This window comes from Opisthorchis viverrini (assembly GCF_000715545.1).
Source record: "Opisthorchis viverrini unplaced genomic scaffold opera_v5_30, whole genome shotgun sequence".
Taxonomy (NCBI): Eukaryota; Metazoa; Platyhelminthes; class Trematoda; order Opisthorchiida; family Opisthorchiidae; genus Opisthorchis; species Opisthorchis viverrini.
The window spans coordinates 124,354-136,204 of NW_008751686.1; the positions used below are offsets into that span (position 1 = coordinate 124,354).

Sequence of the window (11,851 nt, forward strand, 5' to 3'; positions counted from 1 at the left end):
GTTGTCAATTTGTCCTCTGGCAACGTCGGAACCATGGGATGTAACGGGGATGACATTCACGGATCCACGGATTGATATCTTGGATCGAAACTGTCGCCAAAAACGCCCGGGTCCGTTTTGTTCTTGCCGTCCAGTGGTTGTCGTTCACCTAGAAGGCACAAATGAAAGAAGGTGTATCACTGCTCTTTAGGTTGTTGGCATGGGGTAGCATGCACCCCAGCGCGAATAAATGAGCGTCTAATAAGATAACCACCGTGCCGCATGAAGATTCGTAGATAAAAAAATCAGATGTACGATTTTGACACAGTTATGTTAGTTTCAANTAACCACCGTCCGCATGAAGATTCGTAGATAAAAAAATCAGATGTACGATTTTGACACAGTTATGTTAGTTTCAAAACACAAAATTATACCTCATTATTAACTTAAATCTATCCTTGGCGCCATGACGGTTTTTCTGAGCAACGTTGTCGTACATGGCTTCTATTCTTCATAAAAAAGCTGTAAATCTAACTCTATGGTAGCCTGTAGGTCCGTTTCTGATTTTCGTTTAAATAAACTAATCCCAGTGGTGCCAAACTCAGCTGCAACTCGGCTATCGTTGTTTCTTGGCCTTTTACTGAACGGAATGAAAGTTTGCTACACCACGTGCTACTACGAGTCACGTGACTCAAGACGGTCTGCACTTGAACGTATGACTGCAGTCGTCTGGTTGCGTAAAGTTTAATTTTTCTTCCTCATAGAGATAATATTCCTCCAAAAATGTCAAACAATTAGAGATATTCAATTATTTGTATCAACTAGCATGAAGGGCGCCACAGCTCTACCGTCGTCGGAAACGGGAGAGATGTACCTTACGTGTATTAAGTGTCTTGATCAATCGAAGAAGCCAGTAGATCGAATAACAGGTGATAAGGTGACAGCAACGTAAATTGAATTAGTTTCGGGTGGCGAAGCCGCTGAAACTTATTCTCTCTTTTCCACGTTCAAACAATATCGAGAACCTTTTATTTCTGTAAAATAAGTCTCTAAGATACTTCTTCCAAATTAATCGCTGATGAAATCCGGTGAAGTTTCATTCTAACCTCTAGCAGTTCCAGGACGCTTGCTGGTCATTGGCATCGGCATCACGAGTGAAGAGTGATACTTACTTGCCGTACAAACGTAATTTGTTTAGACGTATTGCTGAGTAGAAAAAGGATAAAACTTAATGTTCCCTCCTGCCACCGTCGTTTCACTAGGCCCACACATCAAGACATAAATTTCAAGCATCTTGGAGAAAACCTTACAAGCATAACGCAATTTATGTCAATGAGCGGCCTTTTCAACCATCCTAACTAGGGGTGACGCGGCCCCTGGAAGGTGAATCGCATTGATAATTCCCATTAGGTCTCTGCATCTCTTGGTCCCGTCATACCTATAATCGAGGCCACGTACTGATAACCTCTTTTAACTTGAATGGTGTGGGGGGACAAGCACCATTTTCGATAGACGACGCTTCTGCTGGTAGGCTAAAGGTCTATTCTTTGCAGCCTTCAGAAGTGAAGATAATATTCGACCAAGGTTTTCGTTGCACATAAAATAACCGCCTTCACACTTCGTCCTCGCAGATTTGCAGGCAACGGTTTTCAAAGGTCTGGGGACGTCCCGCCCCGTTTGCGTGCACAAGCCGATTTTCAGCGCCACAAAAGACAACTCGAACTGCGAACTGAAACAAATGTGCCTTTCGATTCGGTAATATTCACGCTGCATCATCACTGTCAACATCGTCAAGAGTATAAATCAATGTTTAAAATTGGTGCCTCGCAGCCGTAAAACACGATTTATTTGAAAGCCTAATTTTGATGGAACGAATGAAAGCCAATCCGGAGTGGACGCAGTGATAGCTTGAGACAATTATTCCGATGTATCTACACATCCAGACGTTCATTCAAGCAATCTGGATGCCAACTGTCTCGATTTGATTATGATCAAGCTGGTACTGATGTGTCGACCGCATTTGTCAAGCACCCTCTTTCAGTAATGGATGATGCAAACGGTTCTCTCCATCATTCTGGTACCCTCATCTTGTCCTAAATAAATACAAATAGATGAGCGTTGATTTTGCACTTCGTCTCCCATACTCGAACAACGTCTACAGGGGTCTTCCGGACAGGAAGCGCGGAAGAGCTCAAGATAACATATGTTGCCATAAACGCACGGGGCCGTAAAGTGTTCCGAGTTCAACGCGCTATTTCTGCCTGTCAGCAACTGGCCGCGCGAATTGGTACCCGTCAATAAAGATGGCTGCGTCTTTTTTGATCCTCGAGTTTTTTGCCCACCGGCAAAGCAAGGGAGATGCATGAACCAACTGAAATAGTCTTTCAGCATTACGAATTTTTAAGACATCTCCCTCTTTTTCAGCTTCCCACTTTCGCCAGGTTCACGCTGTGCACGCTGGCTGTTCCACTTGGTGACCTATAATTCGTCGCACTGTATTACTTTCGGAGGTGAGACCTATTTAGTTCTAATTAGGTAGTTGAAATGTTCTGTCTGACATCCGGCAGTTGAACGGACCTGGGAGAAACAGACATCGGGCAAGTAGACGACACATACATTCTTTGATGTTATGCTATGGCAACGTTAAGTACATAAATAATCTACGCAACTATGCCTGGCCCCAAAACTGAAAAATGTAGAGCGTCGCATGGCTGGGTAGGAGCAAACCAGAAGCTCACGCCTGTCTAGGAACCGGCTGAGAAGTGGTCAGATGTGTCTACCTTGATAGCTGCATCATTTTCATGGTCTGTCTAGAGTACATCCATCCGGATCAAGGATAGAATTTATCGAACTTCAACACTCTTCGGGCGGGTGAGAAATCAGCTTACATATTAGGCCTCAAGTCTACAACTCTGGCGCTACGAACTGCGATCGTGATCAGAAGCCCGGCCACTGCGAGGTTAGGTGGTAAAATTTCCACTGTTTCACTAGCTGCATCTCTGAGGCGGTAAGCACTCATTACGTTAACACCACCGTCCTGGTTGGCGATTTCAATACCCAAACGAAAAGGATAGACAAGGATGAGAGGCGCACAGGCAGAATATCCAGTGCGGAAGTTCCAATAGCCCATAATTCAAATCGAATTCAACATCACGCTGGTCACCGTCCATTTTCCCGCAGCACAAATCCCTTTTTCGCGTCATCCGGTGCCTCAAAACCGCAATCAATCAAGCAATCTGACCGCTTATCGATCGTTGTCGATGGCGATTTTGTTTTAAAGACTCCTCCTTCCGGAAAACGTATGAGGATCGGATTATGTCCTCGTTCGTTTCCGTGTTACGGCCGGCTTTCAAGCAACAAAGGGTGCTCGTCTTTATCATATTTATTGTAAGGTTCAGTCTTCAAAAAAACCAGCTTTAGCATCTGGTTTAGCATCTGGACCTGAGCCTTGGCGCGGTACCTTCAAAATCGGTTTCGTTTTTCCCTCGTGCAAATTTGCGGAAGAATCTTTCCGTTATTCAACCTCTTCACGGAGTGCACACGAGTAATTGTTCAATTGTATTATTCTAACAAAACATTTGCGAGATAACATTTGTTATTTTGCGCACATTTCCTATTTTGCATCCAGTCTTAAACATTACAGCAATCTATGCCGATTATCCTCTGCAGCCATCGATGGACCACAACAGATGTGGGCAAAATGGCCGCTGGTTGAACGTCAAACGCGGTATGCAATGCCACACCTGCAAGGCCTGGTGGCACTTCAAATGCATGGATTTACTGGACGACCAGATAAACCGACTAGCTAATTATCCTGACCCGTTTGTCTGCACCAGTTGCCTCCACGTCAAGGGTACAATGCATACCACAGCCAAGGGGAGAGCCCCCCAAAACGGTACTCAACCCCGCTACAGAATCAGAAGGACCGATGTGAGTATTCCGCTTTCATCGGAATACGCGACGCAAAATTTGGGCATCTTTCTGAGGCCTTAGAGGATTCAGACATGAAGAATGCAGCGACTTGAACGAAAGTTGATAAGGAAATTTCTTCGCTGGATGAGTACCACGCGCTATCCACAACCGGGTCCTCTGGCTGAGAGGAAAGTCATATAACACTCTGACGCTGCTAAAAAGACCGCCACGTCTCTAGCGGACAGGCGCTCAAGGGAGAACATATTGACAATCCGGAAAAATCACGCCAGCGAAGCTGGCACCATCGATCCTTAGCAGTGTCCTCACCAGGCCTGATCAATCGGTCCACGCAGAATGGTTACGTCAGCAGGAAAGAAAGCGAACTCTTGGGATTCTAGTCACCCTCTCCTTCCCATGTGCCGTACAGAAGATCTTGGAGCGGGCTGACAGTATTCAAAAGGCCAACCCAAGTATCAGGCATCTGTCTGAGGATCGCCCTCTAGAAGCGCGAAAGCTCGGTCAAAACAGGTCAGGGGTGGAGGCACGAAACAGGCTTCCGACGGGCGCCAGTTCAGCCGACCCCAAACTCATGACCAAACGGATTGTGGTCATAGCCCCCTATGCTCCCGACAGTAGGCCGACGAAACAAGCTGCGTCACCTGACAGCAGTTTTTACCCGACCACCACAGGCCTCGCGCCCACCAAAGGCTCGGATGCCCGGGGGGAGGCAAACCCCACATGCAAGCAGCGCCCAAGGTACGTGGAGCTACCAACGCTTGTCCCCGTAACAGACGACACAGCTGCAGGCAAGCACTCCTCAACAAAGCCACAGAGTCTGAATTGGACTGAGCCAGGTGTGCGGGGACAAGAAGCCAAGCCAATATCCAACTCCACTCCGTTAAAAGCGTCCTCTCTGCTTGTGGACACGACCGTCGCCCAGGACAACCAAAGACATAAACGTGACTACAGCTAACCAAAAAATCAATCGTACATCAAGTCGGCCACGCTGATCACCGGGGGATCGGGCGTCCACATAAACGTGAAAGAAAAGCGAATGCGACCAAACAAGCAACATAAGATTCGCCAGATTAGAAAACTGCTGGCTGGCTTCAGGGTGCAGTCCTCCGCGAAAACGAGCCTCTCGGGATCGCCACCAAAATCATTACTTCTTTGTGCCGCCACCCAGCGCTCAGGGCCCCACAGAGACACTTTTCCGGTCAAACCGCGCCAAAACACTCAAGCAGACTCTTTGTGGCGGCGCTGATTGAAGTCGTTCAGCAGAGCGCTTGGACCCAAAATGTCGTTGCACCCACCAGATACCGCGAAGGCCAACTACCATCCCTCCTGGACTTGTTCATCACCAACGAAGGACATTTAGTTGATCAGGCAACAATTAACGCTCCACTTGGACATAGCGACCACTGTGTGCTGGCCTTTGGCTTCATCTGCTATCGGGCCCGAAATCCCGTACCACAAACGTGGTTTCGAGACATTTGCCGTGCAGACCTCTCAGGAATGCGCATCTTTCTTGAACAAGTTACACTGGGACCAGCTCCAGTGGAAAAAAATCCTTCCTAAATTGGCCAGAAAGTTCACGAAACTGGCGTGATGTTCGTCCCAAAAACCCAGCGCGCAGCCGGGTGAACTTTTTTCTTAGCGGAGTCACACCATCTCTAGTCCAATTCATCATCCAAACGTAACACACACGTTCTTCCCTCTTGTTTTCTAGAGCGATCATATGCACAAAATGCTAGTAACTTATGATTTCCTGATTACATGTGGTCACAGCTAGCACTTAATGGCTGTTTTTTGCCATGAACCTGGAGTTGACAGCAGTGACTCGGTGACTGGTGATCCTTAATCTTGCTTTCCTGTCAGGTTGACGTAGTAGACCTCAGTTAAGCTACGATTCTTATCATTTATCTGTGAAGTTGCTACTTGTCCACTGTCACTACTCAAATTAATCCCTCTTTCTGCACAACAAGAATCCGATGTCATGACGCTTTGGTGAGCAAAATCATACCGTACTTTCTCAACTAGTCCAACAGCTGGCCTCCGTGCTAGCTACCTGGATGACAAAGTTTTCACCTTCCTAAAGCTAGGCACTTACACTGGCCCAATTAGTACTTGGCTTCTAGATCGGCAAACGTATTCAACTACAGTTGTCGAAACGCCCTTGAGAACTGTTATTCACCCAAACTGGCTAGCGTCCGGGATACATTCACACGGTCCTCAAACAAAAAGGGAAATTATCCTTGAGCCTGCATCCGCCTGAAACTCCGTGTCAATCTCCGTCTCACCCAGAACCAGCTGCCACGGGGCTGCGTATTCCTTCTCTGACACTTGACGACCGTTACGGGGCTGTCCCTAAACCGAAGCATGTCAGTGCGATGATGGCATGGCACTCTCATACCCAGTGAGATGACGCTCCCTCAACTATTTTCTCCAGCATCTCGACCGCAACCCCTTGCCCACTCAAGCCCGCAGTCACAACTACAAGTAAACGTTACACCCGGCCCCGTCTCTGGGATGAGCTCTTCCGTACCCGGTGAATTTTTGCTCGAATGTAGCTGGCACGGTTTTCTGCTGCAAGTTCGGCTTGCCTCCACCAAAAGTTCAAATCCGTATACGGTGTTCGGGTCACCCTATGTATTAGCAACTTGATCCCATCCAACCTATCCCCTGCACCTGACTTCCCTACAGTAGTGCAAACAGTGAATCTGCTTACTTTCAGATGGCACCACATTTTTGCGACAAAACCTGACATGTGCTCCCAATTTGAATTCTCATTGTTATAAGCACTCCTCGGGCACTGAGGACAGTGCTCAGGCTCGGAAGGGGGCAGTGTAACGCAGTTGAAACTTGACTGTATCGGTTTGCACGTCTATCATACGACCTTATAAGTGTCTCCTCCCCTATTGCATGTACCACGGACGATCCACCACGAGCCCCGTGCAGGAAAGAGTAATCCTCCTGTACACCCTTCTGATTGAAATTGATCTGACTTTGTGCCCCCGTCTTCCGGTTTCGGTTTAATACACGTGTGTTGTTGCCACGTTCCGGTGTTCTTTTCTGTCACCCGACCTGTGAGAATGTGTGCTGTGTGTGCCGTGTGGATTCCGTAATACCACATCCTATACCTGCACATTACAGAACTGACGTGTTCCGTCGTTACATCCCCTCGAACGTCGAATACCGCTGACTTCCTGATGTCCCACACCAATTCCATCTCCACTTTTGCTCGTTGTGACTCCGGCCTATTACCTAGCCGTCTAAGGCCACTCATGGCCATCAATGGTTTCCGCTTTTAATAATAATAACAATATTTATTCCCAACTAGTGGGTAGCATACCGTCGGGCATGATCACAGTATTACAGTCAGAATAAAGGCATGACTAGTGGGGTTTGTGATTAATGGGAAAAGGGAAAGTGACGTAAACAGTAAGCAATAATGGAGTAGAGTTTATCACACCTGAGGTGGCATGGGTAGGAATCCAAAATTACAAGGTCTCTTTATGTCCTATGGAGAGCATATCAGATGGCTCAAGATCTGATCGCTGAGGTTTAAAAGTGGCGGGCAAAGAAAACAATACAAGTGAGGGCATAACAAAGAGCTTCCAGACTGGAACGTGAGAAAAGCAAAAATATTCAAACTACAAGAAGTGTAGGGCCGGAATAATGGATATGGAGATGCAGCAGAGCTGCCACGACATGGCAGGCCGGTTTGAACTAAAGTCCGGAACCGTCACTAGGGCTTCATGGCCTTGGGCTATGGCGGATGGCCACGGAAAGGTATGTGGGGGTGGTGTAGTGGGGTAAAAATGTATTACGGACAAACGGTAGCAGGAAACGCAGAAGTACAGTGTGCAGTGAAGCGACTCACTAGTGTTGCAGATGAAGCAGGGTCGAGTGTAAAAGTTTCTTGGGAAACGAGTTCACGCAAGCTGAGCAATAATTGACTCATTCGGTGAGGAGTACGAATAAAAGCCGTCGAGATCTTTGCATCTGGCAGAAGGTTCGGCAGATTGAAATGAACGCCTTCCGGTGGTGGCCGGGGACAAATGAAGGTTGATTGTGGTTGTCGGTATGGGAACCAGTGAGCGAGAGGGCCTGGACAAAATTAAGAGGGGAACAATTGCGGGTATGCTATCAAACCGGGTATTCCAGCGCCGTACCATCACTGCACTGAAGTACTTCGGTTTCTGGACAGCCCCGTGATGGACGTCGTGAATTAGGTTGTAAGGCTGAGATATGCAGTCTTGTTGTTGTTATTTTCCCTTTTATTTTCAGGTGGGGATCCCTTCCTTCGTGATGCACGAATCGGGTGGAGTTGACAACAGCCAAACAGATAGTCCATAGCGCGCATTACCACGGGTCGAAGCTTGGGGAGAAGATGAAATGAGATGAGATCAATAAGGTCTGGAGAGTTATAGGGGTTATCAGACAGGATATAGTCCTTTAATAGGGAAAAAATGAACGTCTACCACAGTTATGGAAGGACATCAGGTGATTAAACAAGACAGGATAAGGATGAATCTGTACTCAGTAGTGTAGTCATCAGAGTCAAGCTAAGATTGCCAATATAACTATACTACCTGAGACAGGACAGTTTACTGCATGTGGGCTAAGAGGCGGTGTGGTGAGGGTAAACGAAACTCGTAACGTCAGGGGGGTGTAAATTCCTGGGGGTTGTTAGTGAGAAGGACGATACTAGGACAATCTAGGAAGGAAGGGTGCACTTGAACAAGTCGGACCTCATGCCCATTGTTCCCATCAAATTGGGAAAGAAACCTATTATTACTATATCATCGGATATTCCCCGCTGTTAATGACATTATCCTCTTTTGTGCAGTCCGCACCCCCACAAATCCCCCAGCCATGCTCCATTCTGACTGTGAAACTATGGTCATGCCAGACGGTATGCCACCCACAAGTTGGGAATAAACATTATTATTATTAACCGCAGGCTGCCAAAAAGGATTCGGTGACTTCTGGAGAAAAGGCCCCAACTCTTTTTCAAAAATTTGACTACAGGGGATACAGAAGACGAGCTGGCATTTCGTAAAATGCGGGACCACTGTAAATCAGAAATCCGCCAATGTAACATACGTAAACAAGCCACCATCCTGGACCGCACTCGGAAAAACAAGAACTTCTTGTTCAAATGCATGAGACATCGCCGCAGAAACAAGCCATTCGCGTTCTCTCTTGGGAAGGATAAACGGAGAACCAACGAGTGACACAACAGTGGTATCTGAGGTTTACAGAGAACACTATGCATGTCTATACTCAGCCCCAGCGTCCTCGTCACATCCACTCTTGTCAGGGCGTGACTACGAACAGCCTCTAAACGACCTGGTCTTCACGGTGGGGGACATTCGTCAACTCTTGCACAAGATCAACCCATTCTGAGCGTTGGGGCCGAACGAGGTCTATTCAAGGATCCTGAAGGAAACGTCGTCCACACCGGCAAATAATATACACCTGGTGTTTCTTCACTCGCTTGACGAAGGCCGCCTTCCCTCTGCTTGGAAGGAAGTGATTGTCACACCAATCTACAAAACTGGTGACCGACTACCGCCTGGTAGCTATAGGCCTTTAAGCCTCACTAGCGTGCCGTGCAAGGTGATGGAACGCATTCTGAAGCAAGCTTCACTAGATCACCTTACTTCCAACAACTTGACTTCTTCAGCTTATACAGAATTTCTCCCAAACAGTTCTTGCGTGCCGAACATGGTCGTATCTCGGGACAGCTTAATCCAAGGCAAGGATGAAGGACTCATAAACGCATTATTTTTTGACGTTCAAAAACATTTTTTTGGGTCCCACACGTCTCGCTGCTCCACAAACACAAGTCTCAAGGGATCTGGGGGAGAATTTTACTCTGTGTCAAGGCGTTCCTACCAGACAGACCATTCCGAATGGAAATAGGCCCGGCCTAATCTTCTCCAGCGCCAGTCTCCAGTTGAGTTCCTCAAAGCTCTGTTTTGGGACAACTGCTGTTACTGATATACATCAAAGTCCTTTCAGATTCTCTTACAAGTCAATGTCTGCTTTGTGCGGACGACATGAAATCCTGGAGTTCCAATGCCAGTGCCCTCCAAATGGAAGTAGACGCTGCAAAGCAGGTGGTCGTTGGACTGGCACCTTCCTCTGAATGACGGAAAGTGCGTCCATATGTCATTTAGAGGAGAGTCAGCGAATGCCTTTGTTATGCATGGTGAGAAAGGACCAGAAAACATCATGAGGATAGATGCCAAAAAGGATTCGGGCATCTGGGTCTTCTCAAACTAGTCCTTCTAACTGCACCGTGAGAAATCGGCCCAAAAGGTATTCTATTCGTTACGGATGATCCGACGCATCTCCTCCCGTATCACTCGCATGGACTTCCAAATACTCTATGGGGCCTACGTCAGACCAATCCTGGAATACGCCAAACAATTTTCTACTCAGGACGCATGAAATACGTCACCCTCATTGAACGTGTTCAGCGAACCGCTACGAGAATGGTTGTCGGCCTCAAATCCGTTGACTACAAAACCCGTCTCGCGATGCTTGATCTCTCTCCCCGAGGGACCTAATTCTTACTTATGCCCTGTTTGAACAAAGCTTGACCAACAGGTTTTTCACCGTTGACCCAGAAACACACTGCGGGGACATAGTAAGAAAATTTTCAAGCTCAGAGCACGCACATTCATTAGACAAAATTTTTTCTCATTTCGGGTAGTAGGCGCGTGGAATGACCCTCCTACGACTGTTGTACATGCTCCTTCTAGAACCCAGTTTAAAGCACTATGAGACATTTATTTATGCGAATCCTCGCGCTGGCAAGCATACTGCCTCGCGCTGAGAACATAAAAAGCAATGCTACACCCTTTTTTCGCTTGTGCCTTTCAGGTGAACGACAGTCACTGACCGACGAGAACAAAAGCGACCCGGGAAACTTGGGTAAAAGCCTCGATCCTGTGAAACAATCCCTGAATCTGTCTGGACAACTTACGAACGTGGAAAAAACTGTGAACAACATTGGCAACCGGTATTCGGCAGACACTGTCAGTACTGCTTGTTGGGTCCATATTTTTGCCAATCGGAGCTCGGCTTGACGATGGACTAACAAGCGCCCTAGGTGTCCTGGCCAATCGCATGCAAGTTTGGCTTCTGGGCCATAGCAACGCCTAACTGCGAACGGTGGGGCGGTTTTGGTTTGGCATTCCGGTCAGCACCTCCCTCTGAAGTTTATTGATGTAGCTTCAGTGTCGGGGTTTCACGTGCAATTGCCTTACTGGCTTGTGAATGGTGCCTGTCCAGCATCGCTGTCGTAATGCATGCTCTGGCTCGACCTTCGACGGAGCAGCTGATGGTTTTCCCGCAATGGTACTGAGGTCAAAATTATCCAGAAGCACCTTGGGATTCAACTCACCCTTCCGGGGGGATACAGTAAATGGGATAGTACCATTACCACAACTTTCGGCTTTTCATTTTTGTAGATCACGAGGAGTTTAATGGAAAATGTCACGTTCATCAGCGTCATCATCAAAGACAGCAACATCAGTGTTGGCACTGATGCTTCACTGCCGTACAATCATAAGTTTCGTCTAGTTACACACATATATATATAATTGTATTAAAAGCCCTACAGTGAAGAGAAGAGAAAAAGAGTGGGTGAAGAAGGGGACCTAGTGCTGGTCTATGTCAAGCATACTGAGGTGCCTACACCTCCAACGGCTCAATTAGACAATCTGGAAAGAAACTGGCAGCACGAACGCCACTGACATCGATTGGCCGCCCTTTCCTGCAACGCCTCCAGCCAAGCACAGACGGGGTCACGGGGACCCCATCCTGGAAGGCGCACAACACCAACAACACCCACACTCTTCGTGATCTCTTTGACGCCTTTCTGCCAAGTCATGTGCTGTCCACCTCGCGGTTTGCGCCATCCTGAAGGAGGCACGGAGAACAA

At 47.5% G+C, this 11,851-nt stretch overlaps 2 protein-coding genes across 2 annotated transcripts in view; one reads left to right on the top strand and one right to left on the bottom strand.

Annotated features, from left to right (window-relative positions):
• Positions 1-4,289: 4,289 nt before the first annotated feature.
• T265_13007 (hypothetical protein) overlaps positions 4,290-11,851 on the top strand; it is a gene marked incomplete at both ends in the record, with an annotated part of 27,837 nt that continues 20,275 nt past the window's right edge. Inside the window, one exon of the mRNA XM_009166741.1 lies at positions 4,290-4,745. Within this exon, the coding sequence (XP_009165005.1) occupies positions 4,292-4,745 (454 nt within the window). The remainder of the gene's footprint in view (positions 4,746-11,851) is intronic.
• T265_02432 (hypothetical protein) overlaps positions 11,618-11,851 on the bottom strand; it is a gene marked incomplete at both ends in the record, with an annotated part of 3,157 nt that continues 2,923 nt past the window's right edge. The window contains one exon of the mRNA XM_009166681.1: positions 11,618-11,829. Coding sequence (XP_009164945.1) covers positions 11,618-11,829 — 212 coding nt within the window. The remainder of the gene's footprint in view (positions 11,830-11,851) is intronic.